General features: G+C 34.4%; 2 protein-coding genes across 3 annotated transcripts; one reads left to right on the forward strand and one right to left on the reverse strand.

Annotated features, from left to right (window-relative positions):
- Positions 1–2,462: 2,462 nt before the first annotated feature.
- On the reverse strand, positions 2,463–6,980 carry LOC100788946 (pentatricopeptide repeat-containing protein At4g13650). Of its 2 annotated transcripts, XM_006574692.4 has the most exons (4): positions 6,815–6,980; positions 3,435–6,727; positions 3,285–3,350; positions 2,463–3,052 (listed from the first exon to the last, which is right to left on the reverse strand). In XM_006574692.4, the coding sequence occupies exons 1-2, from the start codon at positions 6,935–6,937 to the stop codon at positions 3,653–3,655; spliced, it is 3,198 nt and encodes a 1,065-aa protein (XP_006574755.2). In that variant the 5' UTR covers positions 6,938–6,980; the 3' UTR covers positions 2,463–3,052; positions 3,285–3,350; positions 3,435–3,652. The 2 variants fall into 2 exon arrangements, with proteins under 2 accessions (XP_006574755.2, XP_006574756.2); XM_006574693.4 differs by lacking the exon at positions 3,285–3,350.
- Positions 6,981–8,723: 1,743 nt separating this feature from the next.
- Positions 8,724–12,431, forward strand: LOC102662858 (protein SINE1). The gene is made up of 3 exons (XM_006574694.4): positions 8,724–8,997; positions 9,533–10,877; positions 11,705–12,431. The coding sequence occupies exons 2-3, from the start codon at positions 9,540–9,542 to the stop codon at positions 12,203–12,205; spliced, it is 1,839 nt and encodes a 612-aa protein (XP_006574757.1). The 5' UTR covers positions 8,724–8,997; positions 9,533–9,539; the 3' UTR covers positions 12,206–12,431.
- The last annotated feature ends 838 nt before the right edge of the window (positions 12,432–13,269 follow it).

Here is a 13,269-nt window from a genome sequence, read left to right on the forward strand (position 1 = left end):
TGTTGGCTAAAAAATAGCTATGACCGATGTTGACCGAAAAAACCCTAATGAATGTCGACTATAAGAACCTAGTCGATTTCGACTAAAAATAGTCATGTCTGATATCGGTCAAAAATACCTAGATGGTGTTAGCAGAAAAAATCCTAGCCAACATCAACCAAAAAATCTAGCTAATGTGGTTAAAAAATAGTTGTGGCTGATGTCAGCCAGAAAACCCTAGTCGATGTCAGCAAAAAATCATAACCGATGTTGGCTAAGAAAATCTAGATGACATCAGCCAAAACACCCTAGCTAACATCGGCTAAAAAATAACCCTAGTCGATATTGGCTAAAAAATAGCTTTGACTGATGTTGGCTGAAAAAACCTAGCTGACATCGGCTGAAAAATCCTAACAGGTGTCTATTCAAAAGTTAGTCATGACTGATGTCAGTAGAAAAATCTAGCTAACGTCGACAAAAAAAATCATTAGTCAACATCAATTGAAAAAACCTAGATGACAACGACCAAAAAAATCATTGGCCGACGTTAGCAAAAAATTTCCATGACTAATGTCAGTGGGAAAATAACCCTAACCAACATCATCTAAAAAAAATCTTAGCCGATATCGGCAAAAAATAGTTTTGATTGACATCATACAAAAAAATTCTGACAAAAAAAATTTCGGCCAATGTCAGACTTATGTCGATATCGGTCATAAAAACTTTGGTCACTCGTAGTTGTGAGTGTTGAGCGAGAAAGAGTCGTGAGCAAGAACGCGAATTAGAGTGAGTATTTCCAGAAAAAAAAAATCAAATTTATATTTTTTTAGAGAATTTGAAATCTCACTGTTTTAGTCAATCAAAATGATTCATAAAAATACCAAAAATCAAATCTCCTTTTAAATACTCTATCCAAACAAGTTATTTTATCACAAATCATTTTAAATTCTTTGAAAAAATGAATTCTCCTATTAAATTGGTCCATCCAAACACACTAACATGATACCAAAATAAGAGGAAGTAGGATGTTTGAAAATTCAATATATCCATATTCTTAAATTAACATTTTAAGCATATTTTGATTATAGAGAGAGGAGAAATAGGTAGGTGAGAAGAGAAAAAAAGAAAAAGAAGTGAGAAATAAAAGTATTTTGGTGGAAGAGAAATATAATAGAAATATTTAAATTAAAGTTATCTAGTATTATTATTTATTTTATGTACTTATTTATTAATGTAATATTAAACTAATAAAAAATGGGTGAAGGTAACAGATGTTCTACATGTACATGTTCTGGCAAAACAGTACGGGATAGGGAGCTGCACCTCATTTCTGCACAAATCTGCTCATATTAGAGTGAAAATTTTAGGTGTGGGATCCTTTTTTTTAATATATTTGTTCTCTTCAGTGTTACCAAACCACTCACACTTCCCGAGATCTTCACAATTCTTCACCTCACCTCGCTCCTTCCACTCTCCTGTGCACTGCAAGACCGTCCCTTAGGGACTAAATGACTAGCCACAACTAAGTAAATTGCTTGTAGTTTAGGTTTATGCAATAATCTCAAGTGGTCTTTACTGGTAGTTCCAACATGTTATTATTAGTGTCCTACTCGATAGTATTGGGTACCTCCATGTTATCCCCCTTTTTATTCATTAAAAAACAAAAACTTCAATTTTGGTGTTTTGAAGATGAAGAGCTATGAAAATTACATTACTATATCTCTCTATAGTTTGTACTCCTAGGATCAACTTTTCCTCTTTAAAAATAAAAGTGAAAAGTTTGTACTCCTAGAATCAACTTTTCCTCTTTAAAAATAAAGGTGAAAAAGTAAAGAATGTGATATTAATAATTTAATATAATTTAAAAATAAAAAATCTTACATATCAGACTTTATTTATCTTCCGATCAAATTCAAATTAGTCAAAGATCATTTTTCTTTTAATGAATAATTTTAACTTAGAATCTAATTCATTTTCACAAAACTAACTTAAAATGTGGGAATAGACTAAGTTTTAAGTTGTATAAAGACTACACTGATTATAGCTCCCATTAATGTGGGATTTCAAGTCACCCTTCATGCTCAAAATTTGATATCTATAGTGTGGGTAGTCCAATAATAAACACTTATGCATGATAAAATCCAAGGAAAGTCAATTATATACATCATTTCATAGTGGCAACAAATACTAGTCCTTATGCATAAATCCACGCTAAGATAATATCCGGCAATTTTAACATACAACTTAACGGCTTGAATATGGCTTGAATATGTTAGTGTTCTCTTACATATATACTCAAATTTTATTTTTGATCCTTGATAAAAAAAAATTATTTTTCTTCTTAATATTTAAAAAGTTTTATTTTGTATTCCAGTCGTTAGTATTGATCGTTAGTATTTTAAATCGTAGCGGTCTTAAAACCGCCAATATTCATGTTAAAATTATAATTATAATTTTTTAAGATTAAAAACCGTCATAATCAATTAGAGGAGGGAAAAAAAATCTAATATCCATTTTGTTTTTCCTTCATCATGGTTTCAATTTAAATCAAACATCAACCAAGAAGAACATATGAACACACCCAATCAGAACTCTCAAACAACATGAACACAATGCACAATCGAAACAAAAAAGAACATAGAAACATAGGAGAAGGACAAAAAAGAGAAAGAACACACACAAGATGGTGCAGGCGGCGCGACGGCATCGGGGTTGGGTGTAGACAGCATGCGGCGGAGCTGGTAGGGATCGTGTCAGCGTCATTGAAGGCGCAAGGGTGCAGGTGTTTGGAGGCAGAAGGGTCATTCGCAATCAAATCTGGAGGAGGAGGCAGCATGCAACGTTAAAGGAGGGTGGTGGGATTGGTGTGCGACATCAGAGGAGGGTGGCGGGGTTGGCGTGCGGCGGTTTTTCTTTCAAATCTCTCTCTCTCTGTTCCAAATCTTGTTCCTTATCTCTTTTTCCCTCCTTTAATTGATTCTAGTGGTTTTTAATCGCCATAAGCAGTTTTAAAACCACCACAAATCGTATTTTTAATACTTTAGCAGCCACGTCCCCAATTAACAAAGAAATCCTAATGACAGGGATAAAAACAAAACTTTTAAATGTCAGGGATCAAAAATGAAGAAAAAAATTATCAGCTATCAAAAACGAAATTCAGATATATATTAAGGAACGCTGACATATTTAAGCCTACAACTTAATATACAATTAGAATGATTTTTTAGAATGACCTAAAAATTGTGTGGATGTCTTTAGTATAATTAATGTGTATGACATGACATAAGGGAATGTGCAACTGCTACCTAGGTTCTGAAGAGATCTTGATAAATCCTGACTCCGTTCTTCACGTGTTCCCTTTTTTACTGTAACTATTCTTGTACAAAAAAATAAATAAATCAACGTTGATAAAAGATGATTTGTGTACAATCTCCTAGAAGGATCAACGGCAATACCTCCAAGTCTATTTAAGAAGATCTTCAATTTTGAGAATTGATATCCGTGGAAGAGATATCCAAATCAGCATTGTGGCTAGCTCAAACCAAATGTCACCAAAAGCTCAAGCATGATATTTGGATCAAAAAGAATATATGCAGAGAAAGCTCATGAAATCCTGGTCCATCCCGCAAATCTAGGGGGATTCTTTCATTTTAGTGAACCTTCTTCGGCCATCTTACCAGTAATCTTTACATGAACAAATACCACCCTTAAAATGATGAAAGCGATATGAATCTCTCACCACAATTACTCGATCTGAAATCTTAGAGACATACTTAATCCAGTTATGGCAATCACCACAAACACGAAGGTTTTTAAAAACATGGATAGGAGTTGAGCTAGACAAACTAAGCAATCCAAAAGCAATTGCCAGTTTCTCACTGTGAATAATTTGTGTTGGACCCTTTTGACGTCGTTCTGCATCATTCAAAAGGCTATTGGTCTGTGGTATGTAACCATTTTCAGCTGCCAGTTCATTCAAATCTCGGAGATATTCATATATCTTATCTACATTAGGGTGTTTCTGATCACCAGCAAAAAATGCATGAACTGAGTTATTAACCTCTATCCAGCTACGACCAGGCTCTTTTTTAACACCTCTATCTTTCATCATTTGCCTTGTCCGATCCCTACAACCCCATTTCCCAGTCACTGCATACATATTTGAAAGCAGAACATAGGTTGCTGAATCTTTGGGTTCCAGTTCCAGAAGATGACTAGCAGCAAACTCTCCAATATCAATATTCTTATGAACAATACAAGCACTTAAAAGGGTCCTACAGACCATTGCATCTGGTTGAATTGGCATCTCCTCAACAAATCTCCTTGCACGGCTTAAAAGACCAGACCGCCCAAGAAGATCCACAACACATGCATAATGTTCAGGTTTTGGCACCAAACCATGAACTTCCCTCATTGATTGAAAATACTTAATTCCCTCATCAACCAAACCCACATGGCTACATGCTGATAAAACTCCCACGAAGGTGACATGATTTGGCAATACACCAAGCTGCTTCATATCCTCAAAAAGGCTTAATGCTTTAAATCCATGACCATGTTGAGAATAACCAGTAAGCATGGCATTCCAAGAAATCTCATTTTTCTCAGGCATTTCAAAAAACTGTCTCTCAGCATCATCAATGTTACCACATTTTGCATATAGTGTGATCAAAACATTAGAAACTTCAGTTTCTGAATCATGGCCAGTTTTTATAATCATGGCATGAATCTGCTTCCCTAGTTTAACATTAGCAACATTGGCAGCAGCACTAACTGCAGGACCAAATGTGAATGAATTGATTTCTTGTCCAGCTTTACTCATTTGAGAAAATAGACTTAGTGCTTCCTCACAATGTCCACTTTGTGCAAAACCAGATATCAATGAGTTCCATGATATATTATCTTTAGAAAATATTTTATCAAAAGCAAAGTATGCATCTCGTACTTTCCCACACCTAGCATAAAGACTAACAAGTGCATTACCAACTGAAAGATCATCTGAATAACCAGAGACACATGCCTGAGCATGAATTTGCTGTCCTTGATTAAGTGCTTGGATACCCGCACATGCACTAATTGCACTTGCAAATCCTATATTATCAGAGTGTATCCCTTGATCTTGCATTTCTTTAAAGAGGTTAAGAGCTTCAGCAAACTTTTCATGCTGTGCGTACCCAGCAATCATGGCTGTCCAAGAAACAACATCTTTTTCTTTTAGTCTTCTAAAGATTTTAAGGGCATGATCCAATTTTCCTAATTTAGCATACATGTCAATAAGCACACTAGAGACATACACATTGAACTGAAAGCCAGTTTTTAGGACTTGAGTGTGAATTTGTTCTCCTAAATCAACAGCCCTCAAAGAAGAGCAAGTTCTCAAAATACTTGGATAGGTGAATTGATTTGGTTCAATGCCTTCCATCTGCATCTGAGTAAATATTTTAAATGATTCATTTAGATTGTCTAGCAGGCCATAAGCTACAAGCATCACATTCCACAACACCACATTTTCAGTTTCAGTTGAAAGGAAAAATTCATGGGCAGTTTTTATATCCGAGCATTTCACATAAAGATCAAGCAGTGCACCTTCCAAGATAATATCTGAAGACATCCCAGCCTTTATAGCATACGAGTGGAATTGCTTTCCTACCAGAAGAGCCCCAACTGATGAACAGGCACTCAAAAGACTTGCAACTGTAACACAGTCAGGCTTTAGGCAATCAAGACACATTTTCTTAAACAACTCTAAAGCTTTGTCACTATATCCTTGTTGAGATAAACCAGAGATGAGCGAATTATATGAAACTTCATCCCTCTGCAACATTGCATTAAAAACCTGCTCAGCAGGTATAAAGTTCCCCAAACGTGAATATAATGTCACAAGGGCATTGCAAACATAGGTTTCCAAAGAGAACCCCTGCTTCAGAACAAGGCCATGGAGCTGCTCTCCGACCTTATAAAACTCTACTTTTGTACAGGCACTTAGAACACTCGAAAAAATGTAAGGGGTAGGATAGACTCCCGATGTGTGCATCTGACAAAACAGAAGAACCGCCTCTTCTTCACACCCACTTTGTGATAAACCGGATAGCATAGCTACCCAAGAAACACTATCCCTCTTCTGTAAACCGTCAAAAACCTTCTTAGCTGAATTCAAAAACCCATTTTTAAAATATAAATCAATCAGAGGATTACATACAAACAAACTATTCTCATAACCATGAGTTATAGTCCTTGCATGTATCTTCTCCACACAGTGGAAAGGAACATCACCACCACCACAACCCCTCAAAACCCCAGCATAAGTTCTCTCATCAGGCTTCACCTTTTCCTGCAACATTCGCCTAAACAAACCCAGAACACGACCCGCCATCTTCCCAGCAACAAACCTGTGCAAAACCTTGTTCCAACAAGACAACGGTCTAACAGGCATTTCATCAAACACCGTAACTGCACCATCCAAGTCACCAAAGGCAATGTACAAGTCCATAAGACGCTCACACAAAACCACTTCTGCACAAAAACCCATCTTCAGAATCTTCCCATGAAGCTTCCAACCATCAGAAAACCACCCAGAACTCAAACACCCATCTAAAAGCCACAAATAGGTCTGGGAATTCGCACGAACCCCACGTTCTTCCATGAGGTGCAAGAAATTGATTCCATTTGCTTCTCCTTCGTCGTTGCTGTAGGCATAGCTCAATGCAGTGTTACTGAAAGCCGCAAAACTCAAATTTCCAGACAGTAACTGCACCGAGAAAAGAGAAAAGGAAAAAAAAAAACTTTCAGCACAAGAACCGTGAGTATAACCAAGTAACTTCGAATTTAGCATTACCTTGTGATCATTGAAAATGGGTTTGGGAAAATTTTGAAGTGGGAATTTGCATTGGCGTGGAAAAGAATAGGCCTTGGGACATAGGAAGAAGAAGGGACGAAGAGAAAGGGAAGAAATAAGCATAGAGGGTAGTCGTTGGTAGTTGTCACGAATGTTTGTTTCAGTTTCGTTCATGAAACAGTTGGAATTAACATAACTGGGTAACCCTGTTTTGTTTTTTTTTTGCACAATTTACTGTTCCAAGAACTTTTGAAAGAAAAAAAAAATTGATACTACAGGTCTAAATTGTTTTCTGTTATATGAATTCTTTTCTTTCAAAAGTTCTCATAATAGTCAATTTTTAATCAAATTATAAATTATAAGCTTAAATACATATTTTACTGTCTTGTGTTGTCAAAACAATTTCCTATCGTATAATTTGCTACTTATTTGTAAAACTTTGTGAATTTTATTAGGAATGAGCATGATCCAATACAGTTTCTTGTTGAATTTTGAGTAGTCCTGACTTCAACAAAACAAAAGTGGAACTCATGAAGAGAGAGAGGGAAAGATTGATGTAAATCTGGAAGAATTGAGGACAACTCCAATTCAAGAGGGGAAGAATTATATGAAGTATGAATCATAATAACATTTTGATTTTTGAGTGATCAAGTCCAAAGACATTAAGATCCAAAATATAGTATAGCAAACAAAGAATGAAAATAAAGAGCGGAATTGCTTATTTTATTTTGTAGAATTTCAAATCATTATTCGAAAATATAATGAAGATTTGAGATAGATTTCATTATGATTAATTATTAATTTTTATTAGGATTTGTTCTAATTTATTTTTGGTATTTTTTTAGACGAGGATAATATCATTTATATAGATTTGCTATTATTAAGAACTTGTCCTTTTTTTAAGAACTTTTCCTATTACTTGTGTTTTTATGTCATGTCCCATTGGGGGAAAAACTTTTCAATTTAGAAAAATCAAATTGAATTGTACTTTCTTTTCCTGTGAGAGTTTTTTTTTTTTTTTTGAAGAATTAAATATAATCTTATCAAGACATTGGGACAATTATTATGACATTTTTATAGTGCCGCTTGATGTTTTAAGTGGGATGATCATTCCCTATAAGAAATGAAAATAAATATCTAAACTTAAACTTTTTAAGGTAATCCATGTTAGTTGATGTATTAATACCATTTGGTATCATGTCACGGTATTAGAGCTTTGTCTCCTTGAATTTCAAGTCTGAGTTTTCTTTATTTAAATCCTATAAAAAAAATATTTCTAATTTCAACCATCTTTCCCTCTGTGTTCAACTTGCTGATGTCTTGTATGAAGTTCTTCTATTCTTTTTCTTTGAATTTTGTTTCATTTCTTGTGTGATTTTTTGCTTTTCATTTGTATCTTTTTCATAATCAATCTTTGTTTTGTGTTCCACATCAAATATCTTATTGAATTTTGAGTCCAATGCTCCAAGCTGCATGATAAAAAAAAAAAAAGGAAATGCATGCAAAATATAAGAGAAACTCCTACAAAGTATAATCTAAACAAATTAAATTAAAAGACAATACTCAATGTTTATCCATTTTTTAGGTGGATAAACAAATTAAATTAAAATCCTACAAAGTATAATCTAAACAAACTTCAATTTTTACTGTAGTTTGGTTTTCAATATAAAAAAATATTTATCAATTTCCAAATCAGATCTTTGTAAGACAATACTCAATGTTTATCCATTTTTTAGGTGGATTTATGTGTAAGAAACAAAGGGATAAGGAGAAGAAAAAGAGAGATAAAAAATGTGATGAAAATGAGATAAAAGAAAATTGTAAAACATGCGTATGGAAAAAAAAAAATGTTTGAGGGTATTTTCGTCCAAGAAAGGCTTTTAATTTGTGGAATTTGTGGTGCGACTCAAGAAGGGAGGGATAGCGGTGGAATTTGGAGGACAGAGTTTTGAAAACGAAAGCAATTCAAAATGAAACCTTCCAACAACAACGTTAAGCCAGAAATGGAAAAGTATAAGAAATTAAGAAACAGCTGTCACTACACAACACAATCCCTAAAAACATGTTCAAAATTTGAAATTCTGAATTGAAACCCTTAACACACTCATTCAGACATTGCTTCTTTCTCTTTCTCTCTCTCTCTCTTCCTGCTGCCAATTGCTACACACAATTGCACAATACAGGTGTTTTTTTTTATTGAATTCTAGTTTTTTTTTGTTCTATACTGTTTGATTTACAGTTAGCAGCTGCAAGCTCAATTCTTTTGCTTTCTTTTATGTTTTCTATTATAAAAAACTGATTTTATTCATATCTACTGTTATTGTGAATGCCCCAAAAGATTAAAAAAATGTTTTTTTTTGTTTGATTTGTAAAGATTCAAGATCACAGAGGGACTACTTGGTTTGCAGTTAGTGGGTTTTTTCATTTTATTGTAAATTCTTATACTGTACCATTTGCAAGATTAATCATTTTGTGATATGAAGCTTTAATTCAAATTGTTGTTGGCCTTTATAATTCAATTTTGAATTTTCAAGTCCCAGTTGGAAAGATTATTCATTTTATCCTGAAAAAGCTATGGACTTTGACTCAATTTGTTGAAGAAATAAATCGGGATACCTAAAATGAGATCAATCTTTTTATGTGTTTACTCATTGTTTTTTTTATATTTGTCTTTGTTGTTGCTATTTGTTGCTTATGGTGGTGGTTTTTTGGTTTTAGCTCTACAATGGGAAGGAGTCTGAGTCCAATGCTACGGAGAGAGATCCAAAATCTTGACAAAGATACGGATAGCCGCAAATCCGCAATGAGAGCATTGAAGTCATATGTGAAAGATTTGGACATGAAGACAATTCCCATCTTTCTTGCACAAGTTTCTGAGACCAAGGAAACTGGTTCTTTGTCTGGAGAGTTCACAATTTCACTGTATGAGGTTCTTGCCCGTGTTCATGGAGTCAAGATTGTTCCTATGATAGACAGCATTATGCAATCCATAGTTCAGACCTTAGCTTCAAGTGCAGGGTCTTTCCCTCTTCAGCAGGCTTGCTCAAAAGTGGTTCCAGCCATAGCAAGGTATGGAATTGACCCCGCAACCCCTGAAGAGAAGAAGAGGCAAATAATTCACTCTCTTTGTAAGCCCCTTTCGGACTCTCTCTTGAGTTCTCAAGAGAGTTTGACATGTGGCACGGCCCTTTGCTTGAAGGCTCTTGTGGATTCGGACAACTGGCGTTTTGCGTCGGTTGAGATGGTTAATAGGGTGTGCCAGAATGTTGCTGCAGCATTAGAGGGAAAGTCCACACAAACCAATTCACACATGGGTCTGATTATGTCCCTGGCAAAGCGCAATGCTTTGATTGTTGAAGCCTATGCTAGATTGCTCATACAATCTGCACTGAGAATACTAAATGCTGGCAGTGAGCCTGTGGAGGGGAATTCTCAGAAGCAGTTTGTAGCCATTCAAATGGTGAACTTCTTGATGAAATGTTTGGATCCAAGGAGCATATTTTCAGAGGTTGAACAGATAATTGAGGTGATGAAGCTGTGCCAATCAGACAAAATGGCATATGTCAAAGGAGCTGCATTTGAGGCTTTGCAAACTGCTAATATAATTGCCGCTGATAAAAAATCAAGAGGTGTGAAGAGTCCTGCTTCTGTGCCGGGTTTGAATTTCAGTAGAAAAGACTATATGGAAGGAGAAAGTTTTTCTGGTGATGTAGATTGTTCTCCCTCATCGATTTCTCTAGAGTCACAGACCTTGGACTTCTTCAATGGATATGCATCCCCTGTTGAGTCTCCCATTTCAACAAGTCTGCCTTCGCATAACTTCTACGAGCGGAGGAGTGTGAATAGGAACCTTTGGAGTCATGAAAATGGAGGGGTTGATGTGTCTCTAAAGGATGGCTTGTTCTCAAAGTCAGGGCACGGAAATGCCTCATTGGACCACAGTTATCACACTATGGGTCATGAGTTTTCTAATGGAGGGGGAGATTTAACAGGGGAGTTTGCTGGTTTCATGCACAAAAGTCATTGGCATGGAGCATCTAGAAGTGCCAGCACAAGTCCATTAGTAAGTGTATCAGACCAGATATTAGTCATATTTTCTTAAAAAATTCTGTGAATGAAATTGCACATGCTATAGGGACAGCTTTATAACACTCACTCAATTCAAAATTTACATATGTCCATTTCTGAAGTGGTTCCTTCCCGCCCCCGCTTTGTTAACATGAAATGGTTGCACACTTGCATGTCACATTCCATAACCAATTCCCAATTGTATTATAGACTATGGAGCTTTTTCTTCCATTTCCAAATCCCCTTTACCTTTTGTACTGCACTGCACTTCTTTGGCTCTTTCAACACTTATATTCTCTGTTAGTTTTCCACTAGTTAAATGTTTCAAGTATTAGACTTGTACTGCACTGCACAAGCTAAATTGTATTATATACTTTCTGTTTTGTTTTTAATCCAAATTTTTATTCTTTTACTCTTTAACTCCTTCTGCATTTTGTTAACAATGCTTTTAAAATAAGCTTAATGAAAAAACATCAGATTATGAAGATTCTTTTTAGCCATTAGTTCTAGAAATAATCTTAACTATGATATTGTTAAAAGAAGAAAAAAAAACTAGGAATATGAAACGGAAAGAATATACTTTTTATGGTGATATACATTTTCATATACTCAATTTAATTTATGCTTAACATTTCCTTTGTGTGATGTTTTGAGCTTTTCATTCACCATTTAAGAGTGTAATTTGCATAAACATGAATTCTTCATTACTTAGCATAAGCTTTTCCCGTGCATACATCAGTTCAAACTTTATAAAAAATTATTTTTAGTGCATACATCAGTTCTAAAGAGCTAACAGATTATGTCTTCTCTCCCTGTACTCAGAGATCGCGCACGCAGGACAACATTAAGATCTTTATGACTCCTAGGAAACTCATTCACTCTCTTCAAGAAGACCTAAATGATGAGATTTCAGATTGCTCGGAGAAACCAAATAGAAGGATCAAGAGTCTATCATCAGGCAATATTAAGTTGAGCCCGGCATCTTATTCTAAATATGATCAAAATGGTATTGCAGATCATGTCAACTATGATTCTAAAGAGAGTGGAAGCTTGTGTGGCGATGGTGAAGGCGATGTTCAGTTCCAAGGTGGGCTGGAGTCAGTCTCTTCAACAGATGACATTCCTTGTAATACCGATATGCAGAAGCCTTCTGAGGTTGGTCCTGAAAGTAGAAATGGTACTGAAACTGTTCTCATGGGAAAGCCTTTTCAAAAGACTAAGCATAAATTAGTTTATGGCATTTCTTTTGCTCTTTTAGCAATAGCTACTCCTTTCCTCTGGATCAACAGTCAGGACCAAGGCCATTTTCTTGTACCGACTTAATGTGCTCATTCTAGTGTGTACAACCTGAGAATTATAGAATAGTTCTGTGAAACTATTAGCTCACTCCAACCAAATGTTGGGAAGCTTGGTGTAGAAGTAAAAGATCTATAAAATTTGTACAACCAATATGCTTTTATTTTTTTCTTGTAGAGTCTGTACTTGAAATTGAATGGATCATTTCATTCAGTCAAAATTAATATAGATGGGCAAGGATATTTAGACTAAATATCATTATATTTATTTTAATTTGTGCAATATCTGAAGTTATCTGTGTTTTTGAGGTTTTTATCTTTGTTTACACGATAAATTTAGCTTCTTTGTTACTGTATTGGATGGTTAAGGGTGTGTTTGGTTTACATTTTCATTTTCTATTTTCATTTCTTGTTTTTATTTTCTGAAAACTGTTTTCATTTTTAAAAGATTAGAATTATGAAAATATGTTTGGTTTGACTTTTTATTTTCTGTTTTCATGAAATAAAAATACTGAAAATTTATGATATATTAATTTCTTATCTTTTTGTATTTTTATATTTGTTTAAAATTACATTCATTGTCATCACAATTTCATTTTACCCGAAATGAGGTTTTTGTTCTCAACTGAAAACACTGAAAATGAGAATTTATTGTTTTCATTTTTCTGATTGTTTCCTGTTTTCATTTTCACTGAAAATGTTTTCAGAAATCCAACTAAACACATTTTCATCACCATTTTCTATTTTCAGTGAAAATGAAAACAGAAAACAACCAAACCAAACACCCCATAACTTTCTCATCTTAATTATTTGGCTAAATTGTAATTTTTGTCCTCCTATTTTTAAATTGAGACATTTTGTTCACCATTTTTAAAAATTAGTAATTTTAGTTCCCATTTTTTAATTGAAACATTTTGTCTCTATTTTTAAAATTTTGGTGATTTTAGTCTCTCACCAATTTCAGATGTTGGCTATTTACTTTTTTATATTTTAAAAAATAAGCTTATTGACAATTAAATGATTACAACAAAATAATTTGTCACATGGTTAACAAATAAACACATCTTTATCAATGTTAATAGAATACATAGA

This window comes from Glycine max, chromosome 2 (genome assembly GCF_000004515.6).
Source record: "Glycine max cultivar Williams 82 chromosome 2, Glycine_max_v4.0, whole genome shotgun sequence".
NCBI classification, from domain to species: Eukaryota; Viridiplantae; Streptophyta; class Magnoliopsida; order Fabales; family Fabaceae; genus Glycine; species Glycine max.